At 45.3% G+C, this 11,413-nt stretch overlaps 1 protein-coding gene across 2 annotated transcripts; it reads left to right on the top strand.

Moving 5' to 3' along the window:
- Positions 1-1,599: 1,599 nt before the first annotated feature.
- LOC125514691 (uncharacterized) lies at positions 1,600-11,196 on the top strand. 2 transcript variants are annotated; one of them, XM_048680036.2, is made up of 23 exons: positions 1,600-1,830; positions 1,986-2,062; positions 2,229-2,936; positions 3,621-3,802; positions 3,907-3,978; positions 4,059-4,193; positions 5,149-5,267; positions 5,445-5,741; positions 5,810-5,897; positions 6,088-6,193; positions 6,360-6,470; positions 6,770-6,933; positions 7,260-7,380; positions 7,613-7,837; positions 7,919-8,109; positions 8,242-8,409; positions 8,490-8,595; positions 9,253-9,390; positions 9,489-9,653; positions 9,724-9,927; positions 10,251-10,445; positions 10,516-10,587; positions 10,667-11,196. In XM_048680036.2, exons 2-23 carry the CDS (start codon positions 2,003-2,005, stop codon positions 10,817-10,819), a joined length of 3,780 nt encoding a protein of 1,259 aa, XP_048535993.2. In that variant the 5' UTR covers positions 1,600-1,830; positions 1,986-2,002; the 3' UTR covers positions 10,820-11,196. The 2 variants fall into 2 exon arrangements, with proteins under 2 accessions (XP_048535993.2, XP_048535992.2); XM_048680035.2 differs by having other exon boundaries at positions 1,606-1,830; positions 3,904-3,978.
- Positions 11,197-11,413: the final 217 nt, after the last annotated feature.

Below are 11,413 nucleotides of genomic sequence, written 5' to 3'. Positions count from 1 at the left end.
TATTATTGAAGAAATTAACGTAATTAACCGGCAGTTATGTGTAGTAAGTAGATTACCCGGACGGGCGCAACCTTTCCATGGCTCCAGCTCGCGCTCGCAGCACGTTCCATGTGAGTGAGTGAGAGTGAAGGTCGACAGAGGTCGGGTGCATGGCGCGCCCGGCGGTCGCCCACCGAATCCTGCGGCGTTTCTCTCGTCTCATCTGACCCGACCGGCCGGACTGCTCCCTTTTTCCGCGAGGGTCAATGGAAAAAGCTTGGCAAGGCCATCGCGCGTGGCTGAGAAATGGCCCGGATGATGATGGGAAGACGGACACCTAGTACCGCCTACATGTGCCACTGTACAAAAATAAGTTGCGACGGCGACGTGCTAACCAACCCGGGAACACGAAGAAATTTCGAATTTTTGAACTTCTTGGGAGTGGATAAAATTTGGAGTGCGGCTAATATGGATATGTATAAATAAGTGACTCTAGAGTGTAGTTTATTTTAATTACCAGCCGTTTAAACGAAAATGCAAAATGCCAAATAGGCTGGAGCGGGGCGTGATGGCCACTTTTGGCCACATGCTCCCCTGCGGCTCACCACCCCGTCCCCACCACGTCACAGTCGCCTTAAAAAGGGAATCGCCGAAAGCTCGTACCGTGTCACTGCGTGCCACTCCATCAGTGGCAATACCTTCGTCGCACCGCCGTAATTCCTGCGCAGGGCCGAGGGCAAACCCGTCCGTCCACCCACGACGTACGCTACCAGGAAATTCCCATGCAGCCTCGGACCACGCCGTTCAAAAAAGAGGCCCGGCACGCGGGCCCCGCGCTCATGTGCCCCACCCGACCCCACCCACGCGCCGCCCAAAACAACCCACACCAAAACCAACGTCCCAGATTCCACCGAGTGGGGAATGGACGGCTTAGCTTCCCCCTGGTGGGAGCGGTGCTTGTGGGGAGTGCGGCCGCGTTCCCACGGGTCCACTTCACTCCAGAGCAGCACCGCGCCACTCCCGGTCCACCCGGTCGTCGTCGCGCTCGCCCACTTCCCACCATCAACCCCACGTCGTCCGACCGTTACGAGTGAGGGGGACGGAGCCCCCGGCTGACGCCGTCAACGCCGGCCGCCGCGGCCCCCGCGCCCTCCCGTTGGGCCTGACGCACGCGCCCGTCCTCCTCCCCTACTCCAAAAACGAAACGGAAGGCGAGACGAGTTCCTCCTCATTTTCGCCGAAACCCCCCTCCATTCCCACAAAATCACACATACCCCCACGTAAGAAGAAGTACGCATCTCCATTACCGTGACGGAAAAGATACTCACGGGAGATCGAAGAGGAGATACGTGAGGATTGTGATCCGTTCCAACCCCGCGAAGTAGATGGTTTCCATGTCCGCGCGGATACAATTCCGTGGCGGGGCGCGTGCGTGCGTGCGTGCCAAGATCATATTATCACCTGCCTCTATGACTTTCCAAAAACGGGGCAGGGGCCTAACTGCAAACTCCCCCGCCGTCGTCTCCGTCACGTTATTAATTCGAAATTAAAAACCACTACGGGAGCAGTAGCAGTGGTTTTTTTTCTCCCTCGCCACTAAATAAATAAATAAACTCCTCTTTGTCCCTTTGCTTTGCTCCCCCTTCCCCTCCCAGACCTTTCTTTCTCCCCCACCACTCGCCGCTGCCGCTCCACGCTCCCATCGCTGTCGCCTTCCTCCTCTCGCACTCGCACTCCCGCTGCTGCGCCGAATTGGAAGCTGTTGCCTCCCAGCGAATTCAAACCCCGGGCGGGGCAGGAGGGAGGAGCGGCCGCCGCCGAGCCCGCGCCGACGATTTGGTGGCGTACCGGGTAAGCTGCGGGCGGTTTTCGTTTCGGCTCCCGGATCCCGTTTCGACATTTTGGGGAGTTTTTTTTTGTTCCGTTTGCCGGGATTCACGGGCGCGGCATTTGGGTGGGAGTTTTGCTGATTCCGTGTGCGGATTTGGTGGCGGTGCGTGCGGCAGGGCGGCCGGGGATTTGCATGCCGGCGATGATGTTCACGGAGGGGCTGGATCGGGACGCGCTCAAGTGGGTGCGCGAGGTGAGCGCTCTCCTTGGTCTCCTCCTCCTCCTCCTCCTCGCCGCCGCGGCGGGTTTCCTCGGCTGAACTGAACCCTAGCTGGGGTTGAGTGAGCCCGTTGTTGTTCCGGAGCTGCTGGGGCTCCCCGTCTCTCATCAGTGCCGGTTGGTTGGTGCGAATGTGGCAGGGCCAGGGCGCGGGCGCGGGGGCGGGGGCGCTGCACAGCCACGGCCGCATGGACGCGCTCCGGGCCGCGCGCGGCGCGGGCGGCCTCGGCCTCGGCATGCCGCCGCCGGAGAAGTACAGGAGCGGGCACCTGCCGCGCGCGTCCGTGCCGCTGCGCCCCACCGACAACGGGAGCGCCTCCACGGCCTCCGACATGGACGAGTCCTCCGACGCCGAGGAGGTCGAGGTCTGCAGCGGCGGCAGGTACTCGGTCGACTCCTCGCCCCGCCACCGCGACGAGGTCCCCCGCCGCACCGCCGTGCCCCTGTACCGGTACGCCAACGTGCCCGGGCAGCAGAACTACTACTCCAGCGACGGCTACTCGGATCTGAGCTCTTCCAGAGACACGGCGCTCCCAAGGGGGAAGCCGCAGCAGGCGCGGCGGCCACAGGCGCGCGCTGCTGCGTACGTCGAGGAGGAGGAGTACTCGGACTCTGCGGGCAGCTCCGAGTTCTCAAGCCAGGTGTCGGGGCGGAACAATGGCGTGGCCTCCAAGGGTGGGTACGCATCTGAGTACTCTCATACCGGTCCAGTCCGGAGAGAAGCGAGCAATGCGGTTCCTAAGGCGGCTCGTACGGCAGCTCAGCCTTCAAACTCGAGAGCTTACCAGCCAGAACACTATTCTGCTCATGTTCCTGCTCGAGGCGATGACAAATCTTCTCCTAAAATGGTTAGTTTTTTCTGTGCTAATTGATGAACTGTTATCATTTTCTTTAGTCCTGCTTCATTCTCTGCCATATCAAATGGGCGAATAGCACTAGTTCCACTCCTCGGCTGCATATGATAGTTCTGACATTTTTTCTGATTTCACAATTGTTCGTACTTGGTACAATAATGTGGCCGAATGGATAATCTTTGCACTTGCACTAGGCAATGCATTGTAATTGCTCGACATAGCGATATTGCAACAAATATTCTGCTCAATGAACAAACCTTCTCCAGATACTACTGTTAAGATACACAAGCTGTTTGTTGGTATCTGCTTAAGGATGACATGCTTCTGCATTTAGTCCACTTGGATAATGATCTGGCCGATCTTTTTCCCCTCAATTATTAGGAGAAACTCGATTTTGCTTTACAATTGTGATCTGGATATTCACTCTCCTTTGGAAAATGCAAGAAAAAATTCAATTCCGCAACTGCATCATAATCGTATTTGTCATTGGTTCTAATCCATGATGTAACCTAGGACCCAAAATTGCTGCCAAAAATTGATTCTTTTCTCTGGGTCATTTGGGCCCATAGGCTGCAAGGGTCATCTATTGCCATGCTTTCTAGAATACATGTGATGTTATGATACCGTTCTTACATAATTGAGTAGATTTTGCTGATGAATCGAATGGGTTGTGTGCAGGATGGTTCATCTGATGTCCCGAGTGCCCCACCAATACATGGTTATAGTCAGGAAACTTCACCAGCTCCTCAAAGTGATACCAGAACTTGTGCAAAAGCAAGTGCATCGGATGGTTCAACTGTCAAAAAGGAGGACCATGGTGATGGTATTGTGGGAGCTGACTTACCCGAAAAAACTGATAGGTAGCTTTCGTAATACTGGATGCTCGATCAAACCATTATTCAGGAATCAATTGTATTTCTTCTGCTGGCATGTCGTTCTGACTATTTGTTCTACCATGTAGCAGCGCTTTGAATGGAAGGCACACCAGCAGACCATCTAGTTCAATTCCTCTTCGAGTCCCCACGTTTCATGCCAGGTATGTAGAGCACACATTTAAATAAAAATTTGTTTACTGTTCCATATTTCTCTACTAACCTGTTCCATTAAAAAAAACAGTTTGCAAGGTCCCTGGTATTCTGTGCTTGCATATGATGCTTGTGTTCGCCTGTGTCTTCATGCATGGGCTAGAGGCTGTATGGAAGCTCCGTTTTTTCTGGAAAATGAATGCACATTATTGAGAGACACATTTAGGTGAGTTATGGTTGAATTATTTCATGCTCGTAACAATCAACTGGAAAGATGTCATGAAATATTCTAGCTGCACTTTTCTTACCGATTTTAATTACCATGAGCGATTGTGGAAATGCGTATAGTTATTATGCACAATAGCTATTTTAGTTAAGGATAAAGTTGAACTGGATACACAAAGCTAGAAGAAGTTTGAATCCAACCTGTTCTGAACTTTAGCCTAATCCATCTGGCCTTCATGGGGGCACCTTCTCTTAGCTACTGCGCCTCTGGGGATCTTGTCTGATCCTAGCATGTCTCATCAGTCTATTGCAACTATCGTCACCCGTTCTTCTGATGACAATATATTCAATCTGTTCTGGAAGCAAAAGACATGCTTGAACTTAAGTCAATTTGTTCCATTGATTACCCGCAATTTCTTTTTTGTTCCATTGAAAGCTCAGTGCCCCTCTGTTGATGCAAATTGTAAATATTAAGAGACATAGAATCAGCCAAAATAGCTTCTTCCTCCGTAAACACCAATCATTCAACTTTTCATGTGTTCTAATCTAAGATATTGCAAAATTTCCAAGAACAGCATATTTTATCAGTGTCTTGTTGCTGAGTATCATCACTCAAAAAAGAACTGTCGCAAACTCACAATGCCATTAAGTAAACACACCAGTATCTCCTCCTTGAGCGCTTCAAAACCTCTCGACTTACTCTAAGGTGGAGTGAAATACTCCCTCCGTACTAAAATATAAGACGATTTTTAGTGTTTAAAAACGTCTTATATTTTGGTACAGAGGGAGTACCTATCTGTACTTTGTAAGCATATCATTCATTTGTTACTTGTTCATGCTGGTCAATGTACTATCTTTTTACATGTTGCAGTGAAAACTTAATGCACCAAATATGAATATAATCCGTCAATAATTATAATCCTAGGTAAATTGATATTTTTGCATGTTTCATTCAGCTTGCAAGATGTGCTGCTGCGATCGGAGGAGGAACTCATGACAAAACAGGCATCAGAACGAGTTACGGAAGGAGCTGCATCAAAACCCAAGAAAACAATTGGAAAAATGAAGGTTCAAGGTACACACTTCCCAAATGCAGGCCAAATCTTTCCCTTTTTCAACTTGCTGTTTGTGAGGACTTCTAATAGAGCCGCAGATCATTCTAGCTATTAGGAGTTCTCTTTACATGCTCTGCAAACTACTCTCAGAAATTGCCAAGATGTTAAATGGTAACATAATGTGATTTCAATTGCAGTTCGCAAAGTTCGCATGTCTGTAGACATGCCTTCTGGTTGCAATTTTTCATCATTGCCAGTGGTGAAATTTGATTCAGTTCGGCACCGCTTGTCCAACGTACAATCATCAATCACATCTGGGTGGGAGTCAGTTAGGAGAGTTCAAGTAGCAACACATGTGCCTCCTAATAGTTCCTTCTCGAAGCATAGCTTAGCATACATGCAAGCAAGTGCTCAATATATAAAGCAGGTATCTGGTCTGCTAAAAGTTGGTGTGACTACCTTGCGCAGCAGTTCAGCCGATGAAATACAACAAGGTAAATATGCTTTATTTCTTTCATGACCTGCAGCCTCTTGAATTGACCTCACCATATTCTTGCCTCAGAGACATACTCATGCAAACTGAGGCTTAAAAGTTCACCTGAAGACGACGTGGTACCAATGCAGCCAGGATCTGGTGAAACACATGTCTTGTACGTAAAGAGAAATTTCTATATAGCATGTTATTTAATAACATATATGCCACTGTTAACTTTGTATCTGATGATGTAGCGACCCAATCAATGTGCTATATATATGTTGAAAAATATTTTTTGTGAGGACATAGTATATATATATTATGAAATTGGTGTCAAGCTGAATATCTTTCTGTTTACATTTCAGCTTTCCAGATAGCCTTGGAGATGATTTAATCATTGATGTATCTGATACCAAAGGAAAACCCTGTGGGCGTGTTGTTGCTCAAGTTGCTACAATGGCAGAGGAACCTGTAAGATTTTCCTTGCCATGTTGTTACTTGCTTGAAAGTTCTTTAAAGAAAAAGGTTTTTATAGTTTTCCATAGCTTGGTGTTTCTTGATATACCATGTACCAATTGTGTGCCTTTTAGCGCAATTGATGATGTTCCCCAGAAAACTTCTGAATTTTCTTGTGCAGGCTGACAAACTTCGTTGGTGGTCAATATACCGGGAGCCAGAGCATGAACTCGTGGGCCGCATACATCTATATGTTCAATATACAACCGCTGCAGATGAAAACAACACAAAGGTACTGATGCATGGCTATAGTGCTGCTGCCTTTTTTTTGTTAGTTATAGCACTAGTTTTAGTTTTAGTGCATTAAGATTAAGATTATCTGTCTCAGCGAAGTAAAAGGTTCTCCGGAATGTCCTTGTACTGAGGAATACTATCGATTTCAATACAAGTAACCAGGGAATCCTATTTATTAGGATGTCAACCATTAAAGAACTATTGGATGTGTATGTTTCTTGATGATAGAGTGAATGGATGCGTCATGCTTTTGACATGCTGACCAATTTCTTAACATACCTTTCTTTGTTCTTGTAGTATGGCTCTGTCGCAGAGACTGTGGCATACGATATTGTTTTGGAAGTTGCAATGAAGGCACAACACATTCAGCAACGGAATCTTGTCTTGCAAGGTTCTTGGAAATGGTTGCTGACAGAATTTGCGTCATACTATGGGGTTTCAGATGCGTACACTAAGTTGAGGTACTTGGCTACAGTAGTCCCAGCTCTTTCTAGCTTCTTTTGGTCTCTTTATTATCACTTGTATTCAGTATTTACTGTTTCAGTCCTTTTGCATGATTTTTGTGTTCTGTGTGATTTAGCTTACCTTAAATACTCATGTCTGTCTGCTACATCATGATAGATAGTTGATTGCAGCCCCTATATTTGGTGTTGCGACTTTGAGTGTGCTAGAAATGCTTTTGTGATACTTGCTTATGATTGTTTGGGTTTGCATCGAGTGTTTGTCTCTTCTTTCAAATTACTTTTGCCCCTCCTCAGTGAGCTGCTATTTATCATTCTTCCTAAAGGTACCTCTCGTATATTGTGGATGTTGCAACCCCTACCGCTGATTGGCTGAATCTGGTTCACGAGCTCTTGCTCCCAGTACTAATGAAGAGCCATGGTTCTGCCACATTGAGCCATCAAGAGGTACTCGCTCCTTTTCCATGAAAAGATGTTTTTTTTGGCTTGAACGGTATTTTTATCTTACAAGATAGTTAACAAATTTCTTAAGTTTGGAGTAAATATTCTATTGTTTCTCCGATGTTACAAGAAAATTAATCTAGTTAGCTGAAATCAATAAAATCCATCCCGCTCTTTAGCCTCTTCATTACCTGCTCCTGACATCTCAACATGAACATGTGACTGATTGCTTCATTAGAATCGAATACTGGGGGAAGTGGAGGAGCAAATCGAGCAAACTTTAGCAATGGTATTTGAGAATTACAAGTGTCTTGATGAGTCACTGGTCTCTGGACTGGCGGAGGACTTCAGGCCTCCAACTGGATTGGCCGCGTCAGCCCTGGAGCCGGCTATAAAGCTGTACAGTCTTCTCCATGATGTGCTATCTCCAGAGGCCCAACTGAGACTCTGTGGTTACTTCCAGGTCATTCTTCAACTGTTCTGTATATGTATGTTAACCTTATCTCTAGATGCTGATGCTTATTAAGTTTTAATTTATATCCAGACTGCTGCCAGGAAGCGCTCGCGGAGGCACATGCTCGAAACTGATGAATTTGTGGCAGGAAATTCTGAAGGCATAAAGATGGACATGGTGACCTTCACAACTGCTTACCAGAAGATGAAATCATTGTGCCATAATATACGCAATGAAATATTTACAGACATTGAAATTCATAACCATCACATACTTCCCAGGTACTTTATTGTTTCCGGGCCTGCTGTTCATCTTTTAGAAACTGTTCATTGTGTATGATCTATGAGAAGCATTCACTACAAAATGATTCTGTTACCTTGCTTTAATCTCTGTTTATTCTTCTGTTTCCACAGTTTTGTCGACCTCCCGAATTTGACAGCCGCCATCTATAGTGTGGAGCTCTCAAATAGACTACGCTCATTCCTTGTTGCGTGCCCTCCTACTGGCCCTTCTTCTCCGGTTGCAGATTTGGTGATCGCCACTGCAGATTTTCAGAAGGATCTTGCCAGCTGGAACATTTGGTAAGTATCCTTGTTAACTGGGCTCTGTTCTTGCACTTGTGTCTTGTATATGCAAGACTAATGTACTTTTTAATCCCCAGTTCTATTAAAGCTGGTGTTGATGCAAAAGAGCTGTTCCATTTGTACATTGTATTATGGATTGAAGATAAACGAAGAGCACTGCTGGAAAATTGCAGACTGGATAAGGTAAATGTTTCTCTTGTGTTTGCTTTTGGTTAAATCATATGATAAATGGTTGGCACATATTTCTATATGATAAATGGTTAATAAGTGATTAATGTCCAATATTATGTTGGTGGCCAACTGTGAGTCCTCCATTTCTTTCTCTTCTATTTCCATTTGTTGGGTCTTAAATGACACTGGCTTGGTTGTTAGTGGAACCACTAAGAGTTAATAACTAAAGTAACTCAAGCAATCAGATGAAGGTTATGGGTGTGGACATCTCTCCAGTAGTGAACTGATTCAATACCTAAAACCACTTATAGATGATTAACTAGTGATATTGAAAGTTTTGTTAGTACACCCATGCACGCACATGCACAAATGCGGGCCTTGTCTGAAGATGAACGCGCTTGCCAGGCAGTTGTTTCAGAGTTTGTAATTTTGACGTCTCATTTAACTTGAGTGACATAATAACTGAGACAGATCTGTTTTCACTTCTTAAGTTCTGAAAATTTATTATTTGCTGCACTAGTTACTGTACAACAGATCTGTTTTCACTCTTTATATTCTGAAAATTTATTATTTGCTGCACTAATTACTGCACAATATCTATATATGGGTGCACCAGCTTTTCAGTATTTTGATATTTTGGGGTCTCATCCTATCTTTTCCGATTATCAGGTTAAATGGTCAGGAGCTAGGACTCAGCATATGACGACACCTTTTGTGGATGAGATGTATGATTTACTGAAGAACACATTGACGGAGTATGAGGTTATCATTTGCCGATGGCCAGAATACATATTTGTTCTTGAGAATGTATGTGTGGATTCACTTGCAGACCCTTTAATTGACTTGTTTGCATCAGAATGGAAATCTGACTTACCTTGTGCTATTGTGAATTTTTGTCAAAAAAGGCTATTGCAGATATTGAGAAAGCGGTAATCGACTCCCTCGAAAAGCAGTATGTGGATATTTTGGCCCCACTTAAAGATTGTATCGCCCCCAAAAAATTTGGCCTCAAATATGTACAAAAGCTAGCAAAGCGCAATTCAACGTGCCCTTATGTTGTACCTGAAGATGTAAGTTTTCTTGTGCATTCACATTTGTTAGAATTTCAGATTTTGATGTCTGACCCCTATGTGCTCACAGCTAGGGATCCTCTTGAACACAATGAAAAGACTATTGGATGTTCTGCGGCCGCGGATCGAGAGCCATCTGAGGTCCTGGAGTTCCTGTATACCTCATGGAGGAAATTCAGCTGCCATCGGCGAAAGACTTAGTGAGGTTACAGTAACATTGAGGGCGAAATTCAGAAACTACATGCAAGCAGTCGTCGAGAAGTTGTCTGAGAATGTGAGTGTTTTTGCCAAACTTGAAACCATGCTTCCATTATTTACAACTTGATGTTATCATCATGTACTGCAAACGTTAATTGGCATGTCATGCTGGGTTGCTACGTAGATTTGGCAATTGCATTGAGGAATACTATTGGTGAATTAGGCTTTGATAGTAGCAAGTTCCGGTAGCCTTTTAAACTGTTTGCAACTGCAGTAATTTGGTTATATCTAGTCCTAGACTCAGCTTTACTGTCAGTTTTGCGGGAAGTTTTACTGTCACTACACTTGGATAATGTGCGGGTCATTTTGGTTACAATATGTTGTTATTTTTATGTGCAGACCCGCATGCAGAGCACCACAAAGCTCAAGAAGATCATCCAAGACTCAAAAGGATTGGTCCTGGAGTCAGATATCCGCGGCAGGATGCAGGAGTTGAATGATCAGCTAATTGGGGCAATAAATCATGTGCACAAAGTCTCAGAAGTTCATGTGTTTGTAGCCATATGCCGAGGCTTTTGGGACCGTATGGGGCAGGTAAGTGAACGATCAATAGAACCATTGTTTCTCCTCGTGTCATATGAGTTGCTAACTAACCTTGGTTTAGGATGTCTTGAGTTTCCTGGAAAACCGCAAAGAGAACAAGGCCTGGTACAAAGGCGCGAGAGTTGCAGTGTCGGTAAGTTCATTTTCTTACAGTTCCTGTTGTTGGTTGCTCCTCTTTGCTGCTATGGTCATATAAACTTGTAATACTGCAGGTGCTCGATGATACATTTGCATCCCAGATGCAGCAGTTGCTTGGCAACACACTCCAGCCAAAGGAGCTGGAGCCGCCTAGGTCCATCATGGAAGTGAGGTCAATTCTCTGCAAAGACGCTCCCCGACAGAAGAATTCGGGCTTCTACTATTGATCATTTTGTTGTGTACATATGGATGCACATTCGAGTGTGCAGCTTAGAAAATGATGACAAGGCCGAAGTGATGCTGTGGAGATCTTTGTAAAGAAGACAAGACAATAGGATAGTAAGAAATAGAACATAGGGCTACTGGTGAAATACATGAGCTGAGAAGCCGCAAAAATAGTGCTTTGCTGGTTAACCAGGTTAAAATATGTTCCCATTGTCTGTGGGATGGTCTGAATGTGGAGTAGTGGTAGTTTCACTGGTAGCACCTAGCTAGCTGAGATTTCACAATAACTAATATTGATTTGAACATGTTGACTGGATCATATTAATTTTTGTATCTTGGTAAGATGCTAAGGGGCAACCTTTTGATGGTCATCGTTTCATCAATGTGTTTGAATAGGTAAATTCAATTGTGGTTGGAGAGGTAAATGAAACATTAGACTGCCATGAAATATATCAAGTTCATGTCTTCTACTGTTGAATCTCTTGTTGAAGAGAGAAAGTTACTTGCGATAACCCGTGCCTTGTACTGTTCTTAAAATTGCAGCAGCATTTTGGTGTGCTCAACTAAAAACTGCCAGTTTCTTTCAATTGTTCATC

The sequence above is a fragment of the Triticum urartu genome, chromosome 6A (assembly GCF_056163025.1).
Source record: "Triticum urartu cultivar PI428250 chromosome 6A, HENAU_Tu73, whole genome shotgun sequence".
In the NCBI taxonomy this organism is placed as follows: Eukaryota; Viridiplantae; Streptophyta; class Magnoliopsida; order Poales; family Poaceae; genus Triticum; species Triticum urartu.
Note: the sequence above shows the minus strand (reverse complement) of the source record. Positions and strands in the feature narration are given on the sequence as shown.

Excerpts from the sequence above, each read along its gene's own strand:
- LOC125514691 (XM_048680035.2), top strand. The coding sequence starts at position 2,003 with ATGCCGGCGATGATGTTCACGGAGGGGCTGGATCGGGACGCGCTCAAG. Across the intron at positions 2,063-2,228 it reads CGCTCAAGTGGGTGCGCGAG|GGCCAGGGCGCGGGCGCGGG; the intron begins GTGAGCGCTCTC and ends CGAATGTGGCAG. Across the intron at positions 6,194-6,359 it reads CTACAATGGCAGAGGAACCT|GCTGACAAACTTCGTTGGTG; the intron begins GTAAGATTTTCC and ends TTTCTTGTGCAG.